Source organism: Ixodes scapularis, unplaced genomic scaffold (genome assembly GCF_016920785.2).
Source record: "Ixodes scapularis isolate PalLabHiFi unplaced genomic scaffold, ASM1692078v2 PGA_scaffold4__175_contigs__length_147842914, whole genome shotgun sequence".
Classification (NCBI taxonomy): Eukaryota; Metazoa; Arthropoda; class Arachnida; order Ixodida; family Ixodidae; genus Ixodes; species Ixodes scapularis.
In genome coordinates, this window is record NW_024609879.1 from 87,209,875 (window position 1) to 87,233,382 (window position 23,508).

The window sequence follows — 23,508 nt, forward strand, 5'->3', positions numbered from 1 at the left end:
TTGTTGTGAAATTCACAGAAGAATGGCATACCTGAACTGATAGAGTACAGAAATATTTATTTCCAGAGTGTATCGAGCGTCGCCTGCTTCCTTTTCCTTGTTAGGAGCTCCGTGACGCGGTTTTCGCATTCGGCGAGTAGGCTCATGGCGAGGTCGTCATCATGCGCAGCCACGTAGCTTCTGAGAACGTCGAACGCATCCAGTACGCGCGCCATGGAAGGCGGAGACTGCAGGTCCGGCACGCCGTCTTCATCTGACTGCGCCTCGTCGCGGACACTTTGTATAATGTCCTCGTCACTCATTTCTTCATAAGCGATAACATCAATGTCAGCGTCGATAAAATCTTCCAGCACGACACCGGACGGCGCAGTTCCGGCACCCTGAAGCGCAGCCCAAGAAGTAATGGCCTCTCCTGGCGGGCGCACTATTTCGTTATCCTCAGCGGAGTCGACGTCTGGGTCTCCGAGCTTGAAGCCCGCTTGCGTGAAACAGTTGGCGATGACAGAACGTTTGGTTGCAGTCCATGCAGCAGCCGTCATCTGCAGCGTGATGTAGAGATCCAACTTGGTGTCTCGACCAGCGTGCATGTTTAGTAGGAGACGCTGCATCACTTGCTGGCGGTAGGCGCACTTGAGGCTTCTAATGACACCTTGGTCAAGGGGCTGGATTATTTAAGGGCAGTTAGGCGGATAGTACTTAAGCTCCACATTTGTGAGCTCAGCATCCGGAATTCGGCGAGCGGAGCAATTGTCCAGCAACAAGCAAACCCGCCGGCCCTGCCTCCTCATGTCGCAATCGAACCTTCCGACCCATTTTGAAAAAATGGCCCGCGTCATCCAAGACCGGCTGTTGGCCATATATTTGACGGGAAGACTCCTGTTCCCTTTAAAACAACGGGGCCTTGCACTCTTGCCAATAACCAGTGGTGGACACTTGTCATACCCGTCCGTATTGGTGCGCAGCAGTATGGTCACGCGCTTTTTACTGTGTTTTCCGCCGTGGCAGCGCTGACCTTTCATTTCCAAAGTTTTCGACGGCAGCTTCTCGTTGAAAAGTCCCGTCTCGCCGGCGTTGTAAATGTCAGACATCTCGTAGTCATTCAACAACGCAGAAACGTTTGTTGACATCCAAGCGGAAGCACTGCCTGTGTCTGCCGATGCTGACTCGCCACTAAGCGTCTTGCCGACAATTTCATGGCGGGCCTTGAACCTGTTGAGCCAGCCGGTGCTAGCTTTGAAGTCGTCGATTCCCAGCAGGCAAGCGAAATTTAAGGCCTGCTGCACGACGCTTCGCTTCCGCTGATGGATATCTTCTTTGCCCTCGTCCCCACAAACCATGTGTACACAGCCTTGTCGAGCTCTTTGTGCGCCGACGGTGTCAATATCTTTCGCTTGGCCGATGTCCCCGATGCAAGAGCCTTTTTGATTGCATCTTTCGACTTTAGGATTGTCGACAACGAACTCTCAGAAATTCCAAACTTTTTGGCGATGACGGCTTTCTCCTGTCCACTTGCAACTTCGGCCAGGATGCGAGCTTTATCTTGTAAGGATAAAAACTTTCGCGTTTTGATTGGCGGTGCCATCGTGCCGTTTGCAAAAAGCCCCCGTACCGTCGTTGTCATTTTACCGTACTGATAAAATGACAACCGACAAAAAAGAAGAAAAAAAAAAAGACTGAGCTTCGGCTTTGGATAGTCTTCAGCAGTGCGTTATCAAGCCAAGAGCTAGAGCAACATCGTTGCAACAGTGTAGGAAGGCGAGCCTCATCGCTGTCGCGATCAAGTAATGGCGGCCTGCACGCCCGGTCAACGTTGCGCTCGGGTACCGGTTATTAGTGGCAGTTTCTGATGGTTCAACAGACGATTTAAACTTTATAGTAGACATATTTTATATGCCAAAATGCACAGTGCTCGAAAGTTTGTTTTCCGTACGGAAAAAATAAACTTTTGAACTTTGAATTGCTCTGTAAAATTTCGTTCAAGCGGAACAGCACAAGAAACAGTGTTCGCTGTAGTGAGAATTCTTATGCATTGACTCCTATGGACCGTTAATGGGGAACCAAGAAATATTCATTGAACCGGAAATTTCGTTGAAGCGGGGTTTGTCTGTAGCAGCGGAAGCTCCCCTCACAAAGCCCTCCACCTATACACTTGAGCAGAGCAAACGCTGGAGAGGAGGAAACCGCCAATTGTGGCTAGCCAAGGAGGTTATAGCGGGCCAGGAGGTGGCGTCCATATTCCAATATATGGAGTGAAGTGTGACGTAAGTGGGCGTGGCCAATCCATGTTCCTTCAGGTTCTTGGCCAATAGAAAAACTCGGGTGAGACACGAAGCCCAACACTTTCCTCTAGACACCGCGCCAGGAGTGTCGTCTGTAGAGCGAGTCGTTGTAGCACGGTTTTCGAGAGCGAGCGAACCGGACACCGCACGCACGAACGCCAAGAATGGCACCGCGTTGAGAGCGCCGTAGAAGCTCCACCTCCAGCATATGTTTGTTTCTTCCGTCACGCTGAGATTGCGCACGCGCATCAGAACTTCTCTGATCGCGCGAAGTAAGTTACTGGGCTGAGAGATATCTTCTGCTCCAAACCACCAGTAGCTTGAAACGTATGAGGTGCATGATTGACTTAGAGAAGATAAGCTTTTGTTGCGAGTAAGGCAGTAATGAGAGGTGTTATAACGAAACCACCATTTACTAAAACAATCAAGGCATAACCGTTATGCTTTGTGCAGTTCATAGGAAGTTGTTAGTTTCTGTTATGATTTAAGAGTATACAAGAAATAGATGTATCCGTAGCTACCATCGGCCCGAGTGTGCCACAGCAGTTGGAGTTCGAAGGTAAACAAAGAATTGCGACGACCGAAACAGAACAATCCAATTGAGATGTAGTCGTAGCCAAGTTCATTAAGGGCAAAATAGGGGCTTACCTAATTATTTTATTCTAAAAGACGCTATTTCTTCATTAATGAGGTGGCATCGATTTCCTGGCACCTTGTAAAATGAGCCAGAAAAATTGGTGCCTGCGCATAGGAAGCTAAATACCCTGTGTTGATTTTAGGGATCCGTTTTACATTGTGAAATCTCAAGGTGTACTTTCAACCCCGTAAAAAGTGCCGAGGAAAGCCTTAAAAATATTTGAGCATGTGTTGCTTGCACTGACAGCATAATCGGGCAGAGATTCGTGCACTCCTGATGTTGAACTATGATGCTTGAAAAAACTTTAGTTGAATAGTAGTATTACCATCAGCATTTGTCGTTTCTCAGCTCACAAAAATATTGATTTTGTGAGCCTCCGCGACCGTGACATCACATCACTCATGTGATGTCATAAGGCATCTATTGATAAATAATGCATTCTTCACTTACCGAAACGGCTTCTTCGTGTCTTCTAAACGAATTTAAACGATCACCCCTTAAATACTACTTCCTATGCATCATATTGGACAGCAAAAGGTTGCCGACAATTTGTTTGAGACTCGCTAGATCTCAGAGCAGCAATAGTTGATTTCTTTTTGTAGGTTGCCCGGTTATTGGTGGTCACCCAAAACACAGCTCGGAGAATGGGCCGCTGGAACTAACGTCGGCGTTAATATACTGGGTGACAACGCTGTGAGGCAGTGTGTGAAGAGGTGAACCAAAGGGGGCTGGAATGGATTGGACAGCTTTGTGCCAACTCGCACCGTTTTGCGATTCGTCTACTCTTTATTATTTCTGTGTTTATGAATGGCCCAGGGAGATGGCATCCCAGCTTACTTACTATACTTGAATGTTTTGTGGACTCTACAGTTTTTGTTCAAACTCTTGACTTGCCAGGACGAATGCAAAACTTATTTCATTTTGACGATTGCCTATGTCGAATAGTGTTGTATTTTCGCTTTGAGTTTTAAAATTAGTCGAAAGATTTTTGGCTGACATTGAGGATAAGATTCGGTGAAGGCTCCTGCTGAACTAAAAATTGCAGAACTACCTAAAGAAAGTTATGTCTATGAAATTAGTGGCTGCACAGGTGAGCACTAATGCATACACAATACTATATGTAGTAGAATTATTACATGTGCACACATACAATATTTAGGTTAGTGCATGCCTAAATGTGTGCTTTTTTTCTTTTTTTTTTTTTTTTCTTTCAGTCAAGGCCACGGAACACACAGTTCAAAATATGGGCCCCGAGCTAGAAATTCTGTTCTGTGGTTTCTTTCTGTGTCTCCTTCTTTCTTACGTGCTATATCTTTTTCCCTGGCCTTAGCAGACACTTTCTTTTGCTCTTCTGACGTGTTTCTCATCTGTTGTCTCTCTTCCTTTCTCTCGAATTTCTCTTCCAGCTTGCATGCAAAATCTTTCCGACGGCCCTCCCGCCCTGCCTCGTAACGGCCTCGATGGCCAACTGCCTGACAATGGTGCATGCGTGGTGTCTTAATTAACACTCTAAAACATTGTTGTTGTTACTGTGCTTCGCTCGTTATTCCTGTTCAAGCCCGTGTGCATGTGTGCCGGTGGTGGAACTTGCACACGTTTCTGCTTCATGCCTTTTTTTTTTTTTTTTGTATTTCTGTGTTTCAACAAACGTTTTGAGGCTATACCCCCAGATCGGCTGTGGTACCGGCTGAGTCATCTAGTCATGCAACTGTTATGTTGCTCTCTTTTACCTTGTTTTTTTTCTGGGGGCTGTTAGGGGATATGCAGTAATCCTTGTAGGTTGTTATGGGGTCTCATTTCGAGCTGACACTATATAAGCACCAGCGTGAAATGACGACAGGGTCATTTGCCCTACGGTCAAATTTGTTTCATTATGATTGTGTTTTCCCAGTTTCCAGTGCAATATGCCTGCATGTTTTGCTGTGCCTAGTTCGGCTAGCATTTTTTGTGTATTCGTACTTCACACAGATGTGTAGTACATGTAGAAAGATACAGAACCAGCGCTGTCATGTTATCTCGAAAATTTCTTAGTTGAAATCGTATTGCTACATATGCTAATTAAGCGTTTTGGGACAAAATATAACATGTTTAACACAATAAATTTATGCGTGACTTGGGTTTTCTGAAGGATAACGCAAACACTGAGGAGTCGCAAGGCTTTGAGACTTGTGTGTGTTAGTGTTGTCTTTTAGAAAACTCCGGTCTTGGGTAAATTCACCATGTTTAATTTACATTAGCTAGCTTGCACCCTCGTTTTTTGTTCATAAAAGGTTTTGCAAGTATTTTTAGTCTACATATATAAAGTATGGTGCTCAGCACGACATTGTTATTAAGGCAATTACTTTTCAGTACTGGACTTATTATGCCTCTGGCATGAAAAGAAAAACATTATTGAAGTGTTTATTCTTATCCACAGCCAGCATTTATATTGTATGTTGTTGCACTTTTGCCTTGTGACTTGTCTAAATCTCTTTTGTGTAGCTTAAAGGACTCAAGAATGTGGGCCAAATTCATTTAATTTTAATTCAATGCTGTGGAGTTTGTGCAGTTCTAATTGCATTTGAATTAACTTGTACCATCAAAATGAGTTGCAAGAGAGGCACAGGGATTGTTTAAGATGCCAGGATGGATATGCGTACCTAGTAGGAGAAACTTGAAATTTGTATACAGGAGATCTGTTACAGTATGCTCTTTGGTTATGAGATTATGCTCATACTGGGGGATATCTGTAATCTGTTTATTTTATGTTTGGCTGGGATATTGACATCTGTTACAATAGCCAGCCAAGAATATAAGCTTATTCGTGGCATAGGGAACTCATTTTAGAATGCTTGGTAGCGAATTGGTTGATGTAACATGACTAATGCTTTGAGTGGTCAGCATACTAATTAAATAGCATGCTAGGGACAAGAAGATTCTTCTATCAGTCCACGTTTAACGTTTGTTTTGTCTTCGCACTCTTTGCTTCACATTTCATGTGCCTTCACTTTTGCTTTGTTTTCTTACTAGCACATGGTTTGGGTTGCATGCTCTTTGTTACGCACATGCACTCGAATACTGCCTTTTCAATTGCAATGTGAGCTTTGCTTTTCTTCAAGTTCTTAAGAGGGCTTTACACTACCTCTCAGAGGGTGCCTTTAGTCTGTGTGATACAGATGGCGTTCGTGTTGCAACAAGACGATGCGCTGAGCTCCGAAGGTGTTGTCGAATCCTTCGGCGACGTTTTTTTGCATTTAGAGATGATTAAAGTTGGAGTCTTCCAGTCTTGCCTTAAACCTTGACAGTAGTCTGCCATTTCTTTGTATGCGTCTGTGTTTGTTTGGTAGTGGTGGTAGTAGCCGTGTTAACCTTGGTGTAACAGAGCGTAAGCCCGTCGGCAACATGTGTGCGAGCCTAATTAAGTGTCGTGGCGGTTGACTATTAACAATGACCCGAGAGGAGGACTGCTCACTGCTGAAGAAAGAGGTGTCATCCAGGAGCTAGAGTCCTTGGCATTTTGTGCCACTGAATGTTTCTGCGTGGTTTCGGTAAGGATCGAATCTTTGCTGACTTTGTTGTAGCTTGCTGCCGCTTTGCCCTGCATTGTACCGTGTTAAGGGGGGACATGGGCCTAAGCTTCAAAATTTTTTGAAAAAATTAATTTTTCAATTTTGAAGTTTTTGGTTTTAGAAACTAATTATACACCCTTACACTAAATTTCATAACTATGCGCCAAATAGTTCCATTGATATAAAATATTTTCAACACATTGTCAGGCAGTAACAAAGTAAAGGAGTTCAATGTTTGAATGCATTTTTCTCCGTTCCACTTTTTGCTGCAAATATCATACGAAGGAATCTTTTGTTCGAAGGTAAAATTATTCTGATACCACAATCAAGATGTTTCTGAACTGAAATTTACTGGGGAATTGGGCTATCTACTTTATTTTGTTTTACATTAAAGTCCTCATTGAGAAAAGAACATATTTTCAAAAATTGACATAGGACAGATATGCATCTCATATTTTGAGGTAATCACTCTTCCTGAAATATTTACACTTGAGTTATAAAAACTAGATAGCCCAAAGTCCCACATCCCCCCCTTTATACTCAAGCAGTTAAAATGATGCTTAATAGCTTCATTTGCATATTATAGATTTCTTAACGAAGAGTGACACATCATCTTATGCAGGTATGTAAAGTTGGCCTAGAGAGCTGAAAGTTTGCACAGTACACCTATATCTTAAGTTAAATCTCCCCTGAAAATTTCATTCCGATCACTTGAGTAGTTCAAAAGTTCAACCTCTAGCCAGTGTCCCCCCTTAAATATCTGATGTGTTGTGAACTTCTGACGGATTTAATAAGCGGTTGCTTTATTGCGCTAGGGATAGACACCATCTAAATAAAAATTGAAATAAGAATATATATTAAAATATGAAGGGCCATTAATTCAGTCGGGTCAAGCATATTTGTGTTTTAGTTCTTTGCATGTGGGCGTCGATATACATTGTATCATAGAAAAAGCTATCTTAACTATATTTCCTAAATGAGCGTTACTGCGCAAGCAAGTTGGTGAACAATAACGGTTGAGACTAGGAACAAAAATTGGACAACACAACACCAGCTCAAAGACAGTGTTGTGTTGTCCAAGTTTTGTCCCTTGTTTCGAGGTTGTGTTTTTTCACTATTAACTGTTTTCAGAATTTTACCTATTGAAGTTTTTATCCCGACTGAGCATATTGTCAGTTGCTCACTACCTACAGTGGTCCGTGTAGCAATAAAAAAAAATAAATTCCGAGGACACCTAAGCACTTCTTAAGAGTTGTGAATGCGAAAGCATTAATGTCCAATTGAACGCTTTCAGAAGCGACCGCAGTGCCGGCAGGTAGTGCTGCGGTGCGTCGCGCATATTGCCGTGGCTCGCTGGTGACTGCTGCGCCGTTGGGTGAAGCAGCGGTGCGAGCGCAAAGCTCGGCGCGGCGCCGCGCTCCAGCAGTGACATCACGCTTCCCCACTGTGCAGGCGCGGTGCCCCCGCCGCCTCCACGGCTTCCGTGCCAATGCATCTGCATTGCTGTGCTTTTCTTAGTGTTTTCTTTGACCTTAAGCGCCCCGCTGGCTTCTGTGATGAAGCATCTGCATTGTTGTGCTTTTGGCCAATGGGACTTTGGGTGCGGTTTCACTCAGCCAATGGGAATTCAGCTGACGCGTTGCTGAGCCAATGGGAATTTAGCTGCCGTTTCTCGCTGCTACAGACAGAATTTAGGTGCCGTTTTTGTGGTCACAGACAACGCCGGCTTCGCTCTATGGGACAGTTAATGCTTTCGCATTAAAAAGGTGTAAGGTTCGTGAAGTGCAAGGAAGCTTAAGCTGTTTACCGCACACATAAATTGGCATTGAGGGTCCCCCCTAGAAATATGACAGCGGGCTCCCAGTTTTATACGCATTGGAGCAAATATGTGTAAGAGGTGGCGCAAGATACAGTTGGGGTCAAAAGAAACTAGAATGCATGACCAGACTTCATTACTCACGTTAGTGCGCCCGGGTGGCGGTACCTAAAATGTCTGAAAGAGCATAGAGAATGCATACATATCAAATTAGGGCTTCTAGTATTCACATCATCAAGGGGTACCGATAAACTTGACAAATACATAGGCACGTTTCGGTTTCCCTTGTCCACAGTGGTGCGTAGCGTACGAGATACTATATAAAGGCAACAGAAAATAGGGGGTAGGGGTTCGTATTTAGCCGCGATATCCGAAGGTGGCTGACTTGTCTGCAGCTGTGCACAGTATATCGGTTCCCTTATAAGGCAATAGAATAGGAGGTGGAGGTTTGCATTTGACTGCGATGTCCGAAATTGTGTCGCATCTTGCAGTTGCCCAGATTAGCAGTAAGTACCATTCGGGAGTGTCGCGGAGCACGAGCACTAACTCTTGGCCCGTCTCACAGACGAAGACGGGATGGCCAGGTCGCACCACCACGAAAACGGAAGGGACGAAGAGGTGACCGTGCCGGTGCCAGTGCTCAACATGGACAAGAAGCTCAGCAACGAAGCCGGTAGCTCTACCGGTACGTCGCAGCTTTAAGGATTTTTTTAGCGAAGACTAAGTACATTTAAGCTATAGTTCCTGGCAATATGAGTACGGTGGGGAGGTCCTTTGGACGTCCTGCTCCAGCCCGGGCTTCCCACTTTCGATAACGCCGCAGCTTCTCGGGAGCCTCGAGCACGTGCATTTGAAGCACGGCTCGAGATCTTGGCCCGAAGGGCAGGCACATCAGATTTACCTCTAGTACTTTGACAGTGACTGTCAAAAAATGGTGGCGCACCTTGGATTTTTTCCTAAAAAAAAATGCAACAAAAGTTGCATTTACTTTGACAGGCGACGGATTGCTCGTGCATTCAGCGCTCTCCGCAGCTTTCCTGTGTGCGTAAAATTTGCTTGTCGTTGCGCAGTTGTTGCAAACTGCTATTTAGGCACATGCAAAAGTGTGGCTCACACTTTTTACAGAGGAGCTGTTAAGGGCTAGTTTCCCCAGTATTGTGTCCATCAGCAAACAAATAATGACACTAAACTCTGGACAGCTAACCGCCGTCGCTCATAGATGGCGGCAACCTTTCCAGCTTTTCCACTCTGGCTTGTCGACTTGCGGCCGGCCATTACTTCATTCCCACCATAGTGCAGCTTCGCTCGTCTCCTTCCCTCTTCACCAGAGTGGAAAAGCTGGAAGTTTCTCCGGGGTACCCTCCAGGTACTTCGGGGGAACCTGGGGGGTTCCCCCGGAGTACCCTCTAATTTCCTCAGCTGTTCTTGCGCCCAAGTGGAGTGTTTTTCTCATCCAAGCGCTATTTTTGGAAGATCAGGAGGTTCGAGCCGCCCATTGATGCGCAACATTTTGCCAGACGATCCCCAGTATATGCGTAATTGTTTGCAAGGTCTGTTGGCTTATGCATAGCTTTATTGCTTCAATGTCAGTATCGGGAAAGGATGGCCGTCAAGAGAGAGATGGGTGATCCCCAAATCAAAAAGCATCCCCAGAGGTAGGGAATTCTACATATGCTACAGTTGATTGTAACTTGTTGCATCTTTACTCTGTGCTACAAGAGGCGAGGGTCGTGGAAGGTGAGGGAAGTTGGAATACGAACAGTAATTGGGCCGTTGTAATAGTAGCAATAAGTTAATAAACTTGTTCACTTCGTGTCATTCCAGAAGATTCGGGAGACGAGTACATCTCAGATGAAGAAGGCATCACAATCAGCTCGTCCGAGATGTCTTCAGAATCGGAGGAAGATCCACCACCGCCCAAGCACGAGATTCCCGTGATCGTCATCGACGTTTCCCCGGGCGACCAGGACACCGAGCTGGAGTGGGGCCCGCAGGAAGTGCGTGCCGCCCTGGGCCAGCTTCCGGCCGAGCCGTCCGAAGCCGAGCCCAGAGCCGAACCGGAGACGCAGTCTCAAGCCATGGCTACCGCTCCAGCCGCAACGACCTTCTCGAAGCTGGAATCCACAGAAGCGGTGTCGGCCAGTCCCAAGTCGAGTGACGGACAGACCTCGAGCGACCAGCTGTCTCTCACGAAGCCCACCAAGTCGTCGGAAAGCCTGCTGGGCACGAGCGTCTCTTCTGAACTGTCTTCTTCGTCCAACGTGGACGACCTGTCGGACAACGTGGCCGGAGTAGTCCACGCTGCCAGAGAAGCCATTGCAGTCATCGTGGAAGACTTGGGATCGCTGACGGACGTCTCAGACGTCAGCAGCGCCGCCGTCCAGCGCTCAGAGTCCGTCGAGAGCCAGCCGCCGTCCAACGCGGAGCAGTCGCCCACCGACACTCACGGCTACGACCTGCTGCTGGACCGTGCCGGATCCAGCGGGAGTTCGTCGCTCCCCACTCCAGTCGACGAAGTCGGTCCGTCATCCACCGGATCGGAGTCGTCCGCTGTCTGCTTTGGAAGGCTCGCGGGGCGGGAGAGCGAAGCCAGCTCGTCGTGGGCATCGTCGTCGCACCGGTCGGCGTCGAGTGTCGGGGTCGGCGGAGACGAGTCAGAAGATTCGGAGTGTTGCAAGCCGTTTGTGGTGTCGGACTGCGGATCGCCGTGGTCTCCGACGGGAGATGTCGGACCGGTCATGGCTCGTCTGGAACACCCTGTTGTGTCTAGGACGGCGTCTGCAGGCTCGGAACATTCCGAGGACGCGTTACTTTCCATTTCGGGAAGGTCGTGTCTGGCGGAACGTCCAGACTCTTCGGAGACCTCAACTGCGGACACGGTGGAGGAAGCCACGGTATTGCAGCGTTCGCTCTCTAAAGAAGCAGCGAACGACGAGTTGTCGCCAACCGGGTCCATTCTCGACAAGGCCCTTTCCTTTGCAGAGCCCGTGCTAGCGGAGCCGAGCTGTGGCCTCAAAGACGGAAGTTTGGAGATGGCGAGATATAATGAGGGAAGCGTTGCCTCCGCCTTTTACAGTGCCGATTCCCTGACTTCCGTGCGGGAAGTCGACGGAATCGTGATGGCAGGCTTTCAAGAAATGCCAGAGAAAGAAAGCGTTAGCATCGCGGTTCCCTTGGAAGCACCAGAAAATGTACCGGAGTATGTCAAAAGTGGTCTTCCCAAAGGTCTGCACTGTTTAGACCGGGCAAAACTAATGTTAGAATTGGACATGGAAAACGTTCCAGAACGAGAAGCTGTGGCACCCGACGTTCTGTCTCCGCAGAGCGACGTCACGGACGAAGACACAACCTGCTCGGCGTCGATTAGCGACCAGGAAGTGTTTCCTGCCGACGAGAGCCTCCCGCGGTACGAGGAACACGTGGTGACTCCGGAACTCCAGGATCGACCCAAGAGTGGCCTCTTGTTTGCACCCATCGCGAGCATGAGCGACGAAGACGATCTCACGGCATCGGATGCCGTAAAGAAGACGCGGCGGCACGAGAGCGAACTGCTCGTCGAGAAGGTGATCCTTGAGACGACTGAGGAGGTCTGTGAAACTCCGCAGGATTTCCTGACTACTCCAGTGAATGCAGAGCCCGCAGCGACATCAGTGGGGCATCGGAGTGACGAGGACGACTTCACGGTGTCCGAATGGGCAAGGGAAGGCGGAGAGAAAGAAGTCCTTTCAGTGCTCGAAGACCTCAACCCTGAGTTCCACTTCGATGACCGTAACGTGACGCGCCGACGCAAGAAGAAGCGGTTGCCGTCCGGCAACCAGAGCGAGCAACAGGAGGGTGCCGAGCGTGGAAAAACCGAGCCAGGAGAGCAGACGTGTGTCAGATTCGAGGACGGCACCAAAATAATGACGTCACCCGATGGTCGCCGATTGCCCGACGACTGGGACAAGGGCGCTCTGGAATCGTCGACGACGAAGTGCGACGTCCGCCCCCTAGCCCGAGAGCCACCCAAGTTCCAAGGCTATGGAGGCTCCTTCGCAGAGAAGGTCCGCGGGCGGCCAAGCGACGGCGATTCCTCGTCCCGCGACTCCATCTACCTCAAATCGCTCAACATCAACCTCCAGCGCATGGAATTCCCGTCGATCCGCGCATCGTCTCCGAACAGTCGGGGCTCCTGCGAGGAGCTGGACTCGGACAGCAGTGCCACAGTCCAGAGCACCCCGGTGCAGCGGTCCGCACCGGTCGCCATCGAGCGCCAGGTGAAAAGCGCAGATCCGCGCCTGGCGCGTGCGAGGCCACAGCAGTTTCCAGAGTCATTTCACACCCCGGCCCAACCGCTCTCGCGGCCGTGCCCCGACCCGGTGACGGCGATGCTTATGAGTCGGCGCGAGCTAGCGCGCAAGAGCGTGCACGAGGACATCCAGAACCTGCCGTACTTCGACAGCCAGTCTCTCGCGGGCGACTTCGACGACTTCAAGACGCCCGAATGCGGCACGCCCACGGAGGTGTTTGAAACGCCCCCAACCTCGCGTCCGGGCTGGCTCGCAACCGGCTGCGGGACGGACCCGGAACGGGAGAGAGCCAGGAGGGAGGCGAGGGAGAGGGCGCGGCTGAAGAGCGACGAGGAGCTCGGGTTAAGTCCGTGCAGCTACCGGCGCAAGTACGCCCGGACGCCGGCGTTCGACGAGATCACGCTGACCGACCTGCTGGACCAGGAGGACGAGACGTTCAATGCGCTCGACGACCGCTCATCGCTGCGGAGCTTCAGCACGGCGCAGCACCGGCTTGCGCAGTTCGAGGACGACGACGTCGACGACGCAGATGAGGCCACTCCGGTCGCGTCGCCGGCACGGTCGGTCGAAGAACTGGATCGGCCAGACGTCGTGAACGCGTCGGCGGCGTGCGCGATCGTGCCGATGGATCCGTACCAAATTAGGGCAGACGTGTGGAAGCCGAAGCCAAAGCCGAAGCGCCGCCTCTTTGCCAAGAGTGACGAGGAGGACCGAAAGCAGACGACGCCACCGACGACGACGAGGAGGAACCTGCTGTCGTTCCTGGGCTTCAGTCGGAACAGCAGCGGGGAAGCAGCCTCTGCGACAACGAAAGAGAAAAAGGAAAGTTACAACCGCGAGAAAGCGGCGAAGGACATGGCCGACAACGACCGGAGCCGGACGTTCTCGAGACTGAGGCTCACCAAGTCAAGGTCCGACAAGGCCGCGCCGAAGAAGGGCGGCTCCGGCGTGGGGTCCGGCGGAGGGACATCGTCCGCGGAGAAGGCGGACATGGCGGCAGCGGCAGCAGCACGATTGGAGGATCGCGGCAAGCGCGTGGTGGGGTCTGTGTCGCACCAGCGGAGGCCTCTCCCCCTGGAGGAGATGAAGAAGCACATCAGCCTGGACAATCTCAAGTCTCAGCCCATCCAGCTGCCTGCCAAGAGTCGGAGCGTCGAGTTTGGGTGCCTCGCACCCAGGGCCGCCGGTGAGTGTGGCGCTTGAGGTTGTGTGACCCATGATGTAATGGGCGACGGCAGTTTGGGTGGGATTGGGTAACTTTGCTGATGAAGCCTTTGTTCAGCGCAAGGCCTGCCTCTGTTCAGTTAAATTTTCCTCAAAACTACAGTTTTAAGATATACAGGTGGGAACACCCCAGCTGCCCTTTTGTTATGGCTGCGGTCTCCACAGTCCTCACTAACTCGCGATTTGCCAGTGTTAAGAGACTAGAACCTTAACTTCCAGACCAGAATTTGCTTAATGACTGGCAGGTGTTTCAAATGCCGTATTTTCCGGTCTATATAAGTCGCACCCATGTTTGTATGGTCGGCCCAGCGAAACTGCATTGAAAACCCCGCATATGTGTATTACGATTGCAATATATGCACAAGGGAGAGCAAGTTTCAATGTTCTTGTCAATGAATTGAATGAGAAATATAACCTCTGTGGTAAACTTTCTCAGTTGAAACCCATACTTACAGAAGAAAAAAAAATTTATATTAGACCGTTGTATAAAAATCACCGACGGAAATTTTTGGGAAAAAAAATTGACTTATACACGGGAAAATACAGTAAGCATGACGGGTTGCTCTCTTTCATATACTTTATGACTTCAAAAGGAGCACTTTTGTCATGACAGGTCTTCAAGAAGTTGTTTACATAAATGTGAAAAGCATACACATGGTTAAAGTCAGTGAGTAACATGAGGAAACTGTAGAAGAATACAGGAAGACAGAATACATGCCCTTGGACCTCCTGTGAAAAAAGTGTTCCGATATGTTGATGACTCTACTTCTGCTTGACAATCGCCTGGGAAAAGATCTACTTAGTCACCTGTGTTGTGGACATTTTTTTATAAGTGTAGCTTTGGTCTTACCGTATTTACTCGCACAATGAACGCACTCGCGTAATGAACGCACCCCCCAAGTCGGCTCTCAAAATTTTGACTTTTTTTTTTACTCGCGTAATAAACGCACCCCCAACTAGGACGTCAAAATTTTGACCCCCTCCTCCCACGCGTGCGAAATGAACGCACTTTTCTATCCTGGTGCAGCGAGGTCGCATGCATGGACAGCGTGGTCGAACAAAACGCCTTGCGAAAGGCGTTAAAAAAATTAGCAAAGATCCAACGGAAGCAAGAAAAAAAAAACATGCGAGAGGAACTTTTATTTTTTTTGCACAGCGCAGTCTGGACTTTGGGTTCGCGCGCCGCCGCGCGCAAGGAGGTAAGAAAGAGAAGCGGAGAAGTGCTCTAAGCGAACGAAACAGCTTGCGAAAGGAGGCAAAAAGAAAGAAAAGAAACCCAAGGGACTAAGAAAAAACAAAAACAAAGAGGAGCTTTTTTTTTCTTTTTTTTTCTTTTTTTACAGCCTAGTTTGGTTACGGGGGTCGCGCACCGCGCGAAAGGAGTTAACAAACAAGGAGCGGAGAAGCCCTTCAAGCAAACGAAACAGCTTGCAAAAAACGGCAAAAAGAAAAAAAACCACGGAACCGAGAAAATAAACAAGAAAAAGAGGAGCTTTTTTTTCTTTTTTTGCACAGCGCAGTTTGTTACGGGGGGTCGAGCGCCGCGCGCAAGGAGATAAGAAAGATAAGCGGAGAGCCCTCGCCTAAGCAACGCCTAAGCAAAGAAAACAGCTTGCGAAAGGCGGGAAAAAAAACCCAAGGAACTAAAAAAATAAAACAAAGAGGATTTTTTTTTTTTTTTGCACAGCTTAGTTTGGTTAAGGGGTCGGGCGCCACGCGCAGAGAGCTAAGAAGTTACTTCCATTTTTCAGGATAAAAGGTCCGTTCATTATGCGAGTAAATAAACGACGCAAAAATTTTACTTCGCGTAATGAACGCCCCCCCTAACTTTGCATCGATTTTTCGGAAAAAAAAAGTGAGTTCATTCTGCGAGTAAATACGGTAGATTCACCTATGAAGAGCCCAATGAAAGTGTCTAACAATTTCTGGACCTATCGCTCTCACTTCACACTAACCATTTATGCTGGTCCTTCTCCCCACAATCATAAACGGGTACATTGCATCACTCGTCAGTGCACTCAAATATTGTTAAAAGGAGTATAGCTCTTTCATATCTAGGATCAGCCTTAAAAAGGCTGTGTTTACATTTAATGACAGCTTCAAGGCACAGATTGAGTGACTCCGGTCATCCGGGTTTACATTGCAGGTGTTAAATGAGGTTGTGCAATCCTTGGTTAAAAAAAGTAAAGGGAGAAGAAGGTAGTAAGTGCAATGTTGAGAAAAAAAATGGGTTGTGGTGGTTTCATACTTGCACAAGGTATCGCACAACTTTGCCCAAAGATATCAGGTTCCAGTTGTTTTTTCTGCACCTCGAAAAATGGCCCAGATTTGTTTCAAGGTGCATTTAATTTTGGACAAAGTATCACGAATGAGATGTAAAAAGAAACATGCTATGCAGTTTGTGCCCTGTAGCTTGTGCACGGTATACAGCATTCTTTTAACTTGTAGAACATATGTGGGACAGACAGGAAGGTAATGATAGGCTATGTGAACATAACCTGTCTATGAGGTCGACGGTGGAGGTCACTTGCCCCTGCATTGTCAAGCCTGTACATGTACTCTGTTATAGGTAGACATAAGAAAAAACTCTCCAGAAAAATTTACGAGGCAGATATTTTAAAAGGTCTGGAGGAGCACTGCGTGAGCCATCTTTCTTTTTACTCTATCTGAAAAGGAAGTTCTGTTTTTTAATGCTTCGATCCTCCAAAGCCATTGCCTCGTGCCCTAGAGTTCTCAGGTCCATGAGCATGTGCCTATTGGTTACATGTCATCTTCTTTCTTTCTTCTGTTCTGGACAAAATATTGAGTTGTGAGTTCAGCAGCTATCCTGTCTTTTGTATTCTTCTACAGTTTCCTTACGTTGATCGCTGACTTGAACCGCGTGTATAATGCTTACCAACTAGCCCAGCTCACAACCCTTCTACAGTGAAAAGCATAGTTGACACAAAGAATGATTTTATTTGTGTACGAAATCGTTTTTGAATTTAGAAATGTAACATTGTTTTCTAGTTGTTAGGTTACTGAAAACTGTAAGATGTGTTTGTCAAACTTCTTTGGGCAAAAACATTATTTTATAGCTCAGAAAGAGGTTGTTGATAAGATTTATGCTCCATGTTGTAATACGTGAGCTGCGTAGGAATACACTCCCCATGTTTTGTGCTAATGGAATGTTGAAAGTTATCATTTACCACTGGCTTGAGAGACTATAAGTGGAGAATGTGTTATGGTTTGTTGTCAGGTAGATAAAATCTTGATGACCCCCTTTCTAGTATTGATCATCAGCCTAGCATAGGCTGCTAGCTTTGAACTATCGCTTGCATCTTGTTAACGGCCTTATTCTTAGTGCCCACCAGGTAATATATCTTGCAAGTTGGTTAGGACTCTTAGTCAACATGAAATGCAGTCATCCTTCAGCTTGTTGTAACTGGCTAACTGTCATGATTGTCAGTTCTACAATTTGATCTGTTTTATTAAGATATATGGTGCCATGTGGTCTCCCATTCTGCGGTCTGGGCACATTTCTTGTTGGTGTTTTTCATGATGGACCTTAGGTTGTTCAAAAGCAGTATTTAGGCACATACTGAAACGGTGTATATTGCCACTTTAAATATGTTCTAGTTTTTTGTGTGTTTTTGTGAATTTAGTGCTTTGTTGTTACAGTCTCTTGGTTATAGGCAGGCACGATGAATAAATAAAGAGCTACAAGTTGAAGGACTCTTCTTGGTGCCATCACAGTGTTTCAAGTATGAATTGCCATGGCCACCGTAAATTTTTGCTAGAAATTATGCTGACGTCTCCGAAGAAGAATTTAAAAGATAGTTAGTTCTTGTTTTTTATTTTTTTATTTTGCCATTCTTTTGTGCAGAGGAAGACAGCTTATTGGACTTCGACGACAGAGACATGGACGCTGCTGCCGAGTACGGCGCACTTTCCGACAAGAAGGGCAAGGTGAGCGTGTTTTCTGCGACTTGCAATTTTGGTTTGTTATGCCAGCTATAGTCACTGACAACAACGTAAGGAATGCAGAGTCTATAGTCTGTTGCAACCTAAGAACGAAGGGCGAGGGTAAGACGGGCCGGGGAGGAGGAAGCAGACGGAACGCTGGAGAAGAGAGGGGGAAACCTCCTTCTTTCTGTAGCGTTCCGTCTGCTTCCTCCTGCCCGGCCCGTCTTACCCTCACCCTTCGTTCTTAGGTTGCAACGGACTATAGCTTATTAAGTTTTTATATCGGGGGTCATCTCTTGGCTTTCTTATAGCCCAATGCCGCCATTTCACTGGCTGCAGAATGATAATGTGATGTTTAAGACTCGCGACGCCCTGTCTCTGTTAGGTTCTTGGGGACTGTGCAGCGTGCGAGTTCGTCTGCTTCTTGCGCACCTCATGCCTTTGTTTACCCTCGACCAATGACGGTGCGAGATTGGTTGCCTTGTCACGGCACATTCTCTACCTGTTCTCGTAGGTTGATCGGCGTGCCCCTCTTTGCATCCTGATGCGCCAAAGACGAATTTTAGAGCACTTGCTCACCGTATAGCATAGAAGTGCTTCTCAGAGGTTGTATCATTGTTTAGGCTTTGATTCTGTTGACCTACACAAACGGAAGAAACATTTGTTGGCATTATTTTGGGGTTTATCTTTTGCAGTAGGATTGGGGTGCATTGAAACACGAGTTTTTCTTTTCTTTTTTTTTTCAATGGTGTCTGTGTTTAGAATTATGTCAGTGTGTAGCGCAAGGTATTTTAAGGTGGTGTCAGTGCCAGTAATGCATTTGCAAAGTAGGAGCGCATTCTGTTGCCACCGGCTCACCCAACGAGAATATGCTGTTCGCTGCTGATCAAACGCTGGATCGACCTCAGCTACTTCTGCTCTGTCCAGTGGCAAGGCGTTTAGCTTCGGGGAAAGCCCAGTAAAGGTGGAGAATTTAGAAACGTACCATACTTTCCAACGTATAAGTCGCATTCTTTCCCTCAAATTTGCATTTGAGCCATGCAAGACGTAGGCGTTATTATCATTTACAATAAAGGAGGAACAGCTGAACACCCGTCGACGGCCCACACTTCCAGCTCTCGAAAAACAGTTTGAAGCACAGGGGCACAGGTCAGTAGCTGCAGCAACTACATACGCCGTCCACCGCAGCGCTCCGTAACTATGTGGGACCTACCAACTTTTTCGAAAAAACAGCCACTTATAGAGGAGTTCAACTTACAGACAGGAAAATATGGTAATCGGGGTAGACGCTTGTGTCGAGGAGGGAACTGGGTTCGGAAAAGCCCCGACGTACGGCTCTCCGACGGCCCTCCAGAATTTCGGCAGACTGTCACGCGAGCGATGCAGGGACCGGAAGTGCTAAACAGTGGTCACCCTTCCTCGTCGGGCCATGCAGGCGGTAGACCAAAGAAGGCTGGAGCGGCTGACTCTGCGGGTTCAGCGTCAGCAGGAGCTCAAGCGGCTGCGCACGGCCCAGGAGATCCAGAGGCGCCTGGAGGAGATTGAGGTTAGCCTTCGGGCCCTGGAGAGGAGAGGGGTGCTCATCGAGAGGGCCCTCAGGGGAGAGGAGGACGAGGATGAGGGTGAGTATGAGTATAGTCTGGGGAGTCCAGGGATTCTTGAGCTTTGACAGCGACAGCTGTAATTATGTCTTCCCGCTGCTGGAAACGTCATCTGTTGTAGTTGTTGAAGTTGTAGCTTTCATAGTAGAGCATAGGCATGAGGCATTTATCGTCGACGTTCCCAAATCCTCGAAAAAGATTGCCCGCCTTCTGCGGGATTCAATCCTGGGTCCGCTGCACATGTAGCCGGCGCGTTACCACTGAGCTTTGCCACAGCTTTGACTAGCTTGCCTCAGTGACCTTCGGTTAAAGAAACACTGAACCTAGGAAAAAGTGTTTTTTTTTTCTACCTGTACGGACAGGAAGGAATGTCTCAAACTAAATTTTCGTCGAAAATTTTTTTTTTTGTGCCCAATATTTATGCTACAATACAAATTTTTTGATTTGCGGGCCAAACCGAAATTGTACTGCTGTAGGCTGATGATGATAGCGTTTGGACCCAACTAGTGTGCGCTCTGCGGTCCAGCAAACTCTGACCACACACCAGGGTGCCGAACCGGAACTGAACCAGCACTGAGCTGGAACCGGAAGTGAACTGCATATATTGCCCGAATCGGAACAGAACCCGAACCGAAATGTTCGGCGCCATTTTGGAGCGGAGGAACCTGAACCGGTGCAGAACAAAAGAGCTGTTCCAAATCGGTTCGCCAAACGGTTCGGTCACACATTTGTGCTACTATTCCATGCGTTGTGCACTGGAAAACTTGAGAGGCTTAGTTAGCGCTGTGGGCCAAGGTGTTTCCACTTACGCAAATATTTTTGTAAGCATATTTTGCAAAGACGAAGGTCAATAACTGCTCTTACTGGCTCTCACAAAATCCGGCTCAACCGCTCAAAGTCATCGTGCCCATGCGCCCGGTAGAAAGCCGCCGCCACGTGTTGACGAGATGATGCATTGAGCCGCTGTGGAAACAGTAATGCAACATCAAATTCGATTCACTACGGTTGATCGAACGCCATTTTATCGAAACAATTTTTAGAGAATGGGCTCGTTCTATTGAAGCTCGGCTTTAGAGAAAGTGGAGCCTCAGCTTTAGAGAAATGCTGTTTATCGAAAAGGGGACACTTAAAAAAAAAAAGGATCTTCTAGTTTACGCGTGTATCACTAAACCGCATCTTAACCCCCCCCCCCCCCCCCCCCGTTTATGGCACTTTGCAGCGACAGTTTGTGGCTGCTGATTACAAAATGTTAACCCACCTGGCCCGCGTTGTACACGCCGCTTTGCGGCTGCCAAAATCGTTAAAAGGAGGCTCAATATTCTATCTCTAGACTGAGCTTCTCTACGAGGCGATTCGATAAACGGGTCAGTAAAACGGCGTTCGCTTAAGGGGAGCTTCTCTAAACCGCATGCCCCTACACATTCCCACCGGCGGGAAAGATTTGGAAAATCCTACGAGACTCCCGATTCCCCACGCGGCACTCCCGCGAGGAAGGGAACTGGCCACTGACGAGCAAAGCCAGTGGCCACGAACCAAGCAGGGTCAAAGCTCACGTGCAGTGAAGCTCTGCCTCTGTGCCTTTTCTGGGCATACACGCACAAACACACAAATGTCCAGATAACATCACTGACACGCTGACATCAACTCTGCCACTGCGCATTCGAAAAGAGTCTAGCTGAACTGTCGCAGTGATCTGTCTTGATGCGCTCAGAGTTGAGGATTCTCCAAATATTCTTCAAGGGGAGGTGTTGACAAGCCAGCCGTCATATTTAGGTCGTTGTTACGTTTTTAGACGCAAGGAAAGAAGCGCTTGGACAACTGCTCGTGCCGGAATTAAGCTGAAGTGTGCTCAAGTCTCGTTTATTAGAACTGTAGAGCATAAAGACATGAGCCTCGGGTACAAGGGTACGGCGCACTTATGTTACAGCAGAGCCAAGGGGCATGTGTACGTTTGCTCGAGGTAAACGTAAGCTCAAATATCTTACCAGCTCCTGACAGCGACAGCAACCCAGGAGGCCTCATTCTTTTATTCCTTACAGTTTTAATAAACAAGACATGCGAAGTCCAAGCGCCATCAAGGAGCGTAAACTTTCATGAGTGCCTGTAAACAACCACAAGAAAAAAAAAAATCTGGAAAGATATTTTTTATTACTGCAAGCTACAACACATCAATTTCTTATTTGTGGTGAAAAAAAAAAATTTTACTTTTTCCTAAAAGAAAAAGAAAAAATAAAGATACCAGGCAGCATGAAGCAAAAAACGGTGGAGTCAAGACGCTTCGCAACCGCCACTTTGATTGCTTAGAACTTTTGTATGAACCAAATGATGCAACATGATTTTGTTTCTTCTTTTTGCCTGGCTTAAGGAGAGTTGTACCCCAAAGTTTTAATAAAATCTAAATTGTTTTTTTTTTTTTAATTTTGTCTTTCCATTTAAATATTTTTTAAAGATGATTTTTTTCTTTTTTTATTGGAAGTTTATATTTTGCAGGCATAATTTAGATGCCCTGGCCTATATGATGTATAGTTTTCAAAATCGCTAATGCCATACATACATATTGAGGTAGAAGGCCTGAAGGTATTTGTTGCACCTGGTCTAAAGTTATGATTTTTTTTTTTTTTTAATTTATAAAGCACATAGGAAGTGCATGAAGTTGAGTTAAACTTTAGTCTGTTACATGAAACAGGAAACATTGTTGGCCTACCACTGTTTACCTGCCTTCCACGGGACAGCAAATGTGGCAACTAATGCAGTTCGCGGTGAGAGCAGGGCCGTCGCGCAATCTTGAAACATTTTTTTTTTCTTGTAGTGAAAAGGCATTTTCGAAAAAAAAAGTCCAGTTTCGTGCAATTCATTTTTTTGTACATCACATATTAAAAAAACCAAAAAAATAAAAATGTTGAGTGGACCTGCAGTTTTGATCTCTCATGGAATCACCCAGTATAGGAGACGAAAGAAGGAAGACCAAAAGGAATGCTTCGTAGCTAACGAAACAGTAGATTTCACCTTCCATTCTATGACAGAAGAAATATTTTCGTTGTAGCTAATATTTAAAAAAATTCTCGGTTGCGAGTGGGATCCCTGTGCAGTCGGAAGCAAAAGTTTGCGGGGCACGGGAGCGCCAGCTGAACAGACTAGCTGAGCCTTCTGACAGCACGTCGCCGCCCTCAAGACTCGCGCTTTGCGCATATGCTTTCTTGCGTGTTCGCACTCATGTTTTTTTCGTTTACATCCCTCCAACGCCCACGAGATAACAGGGACCGGCACAAGCTGCCGCGAAATTTGATCTGTAGCACGCGAGCTCCGTCACCCATCATGGTGGCCGAGGCAGACGCTCAGCATGATGGCCGACAAAGCATCGGACGAGAGCAAGTGGAATAGACGTGACTGCGAGCACGAAAGGAAGCGCATTCTCGAAGCGTGAATGTAGAGAGCGGGCGCGTGCCGTCGGAAGGCGCAACCAGTCATTTCGGCTGATGCTCCTGTGCCCCGCATACTTTTGCTGCCAACTGTACCTGGAAAAGAATTAAAATGTATGTCAGCAGAATTATTTCTGGTTTCTCACGAAGGCTGTTGACATGTGTGCTTACAATCAACAGACCTTTAAATCGAATCTGCGGCTCAAAACCAGTTCACTACGTTGAGAAAACATTGCAAACTTCAATGAAAGCAGAGTATGTTTGTTGCATTGGGAATATGGCTAAAGCGAGGTTCGTAATAGCTTCAGAATCCTGACGTTGACTGACCATGCCTAAGTCGTGTCCCATTTCATTCGTCGTGCAGATCTGCGGACGGACGAGAAGGACCTGACGCAAGTCTTGTTCCGGCTGATGCGGCAGAAGAACAAACTCTCAAGGGAGGAGCAGGAACTCCTCATCAGGTCGGTAAACTGCCGAATCTTTGTGAGAGAGTTTTTGGAGGCTCGGAACTTTGTAAAGTGTGTCACGTGGCATTTAAGTATGTAGCATTTATGAGCAAATCCTATGCGTTTTCGTGTCCGTCCCTCTGCTTGTAACCAGCGAAACTTATGCGCATGCGCAGGAGAGTGATGAGGAGATAAAGTGGGGAGAAAGATCACAATACCGAACGTCCCCCAAAGGGAATAGAACCCTTGACCCCAAGACCTTGAGCCCGACTCTCAACCACTGCCAAAGGGGAGACCTGCAAAG

General features: G+C 47.4%; 1 protein-coding gene across 2 annotated transcripts in view; it reads left to right on the plus strand.

The window, feature by feature from the left end:
- The window catches only part of LOC8027932 (F-actin-monooxygenase MICAL3), a 104,503-nt gene that overhangs the window by 68,015 nt on the left and 12,980 nt on the right, over positions 1-23,508 (plus strand). The window contains exons 23-27 of one of the 2 annotated variants that reach the window (XM_042293178.1): positions 8,846-8,965; positions 10,108-13,755; positions 17,659-17,741; positions 19,174-19,360; positions 23,123-23,219. In XM_042293178.1, coding sequence (XP_042149112.1) covers positions 8,846-8,965; positions 10,108-13,755; positions 17,659-17,741; positions 19,174-19,360; positions 23,123-23,219 — 4,135 coding nt within the window. Of the gene's footprint in view, positions 1-8,845; positions 8,966-10,104; positions 13,756-17,658; positions 17,742-19,173; positions 19,361-23,122; positions 23,220-23,508 lie in introns of both variants that reach the window. The other variant, XM_042293177.1, reaches the window with a different exon arrangement.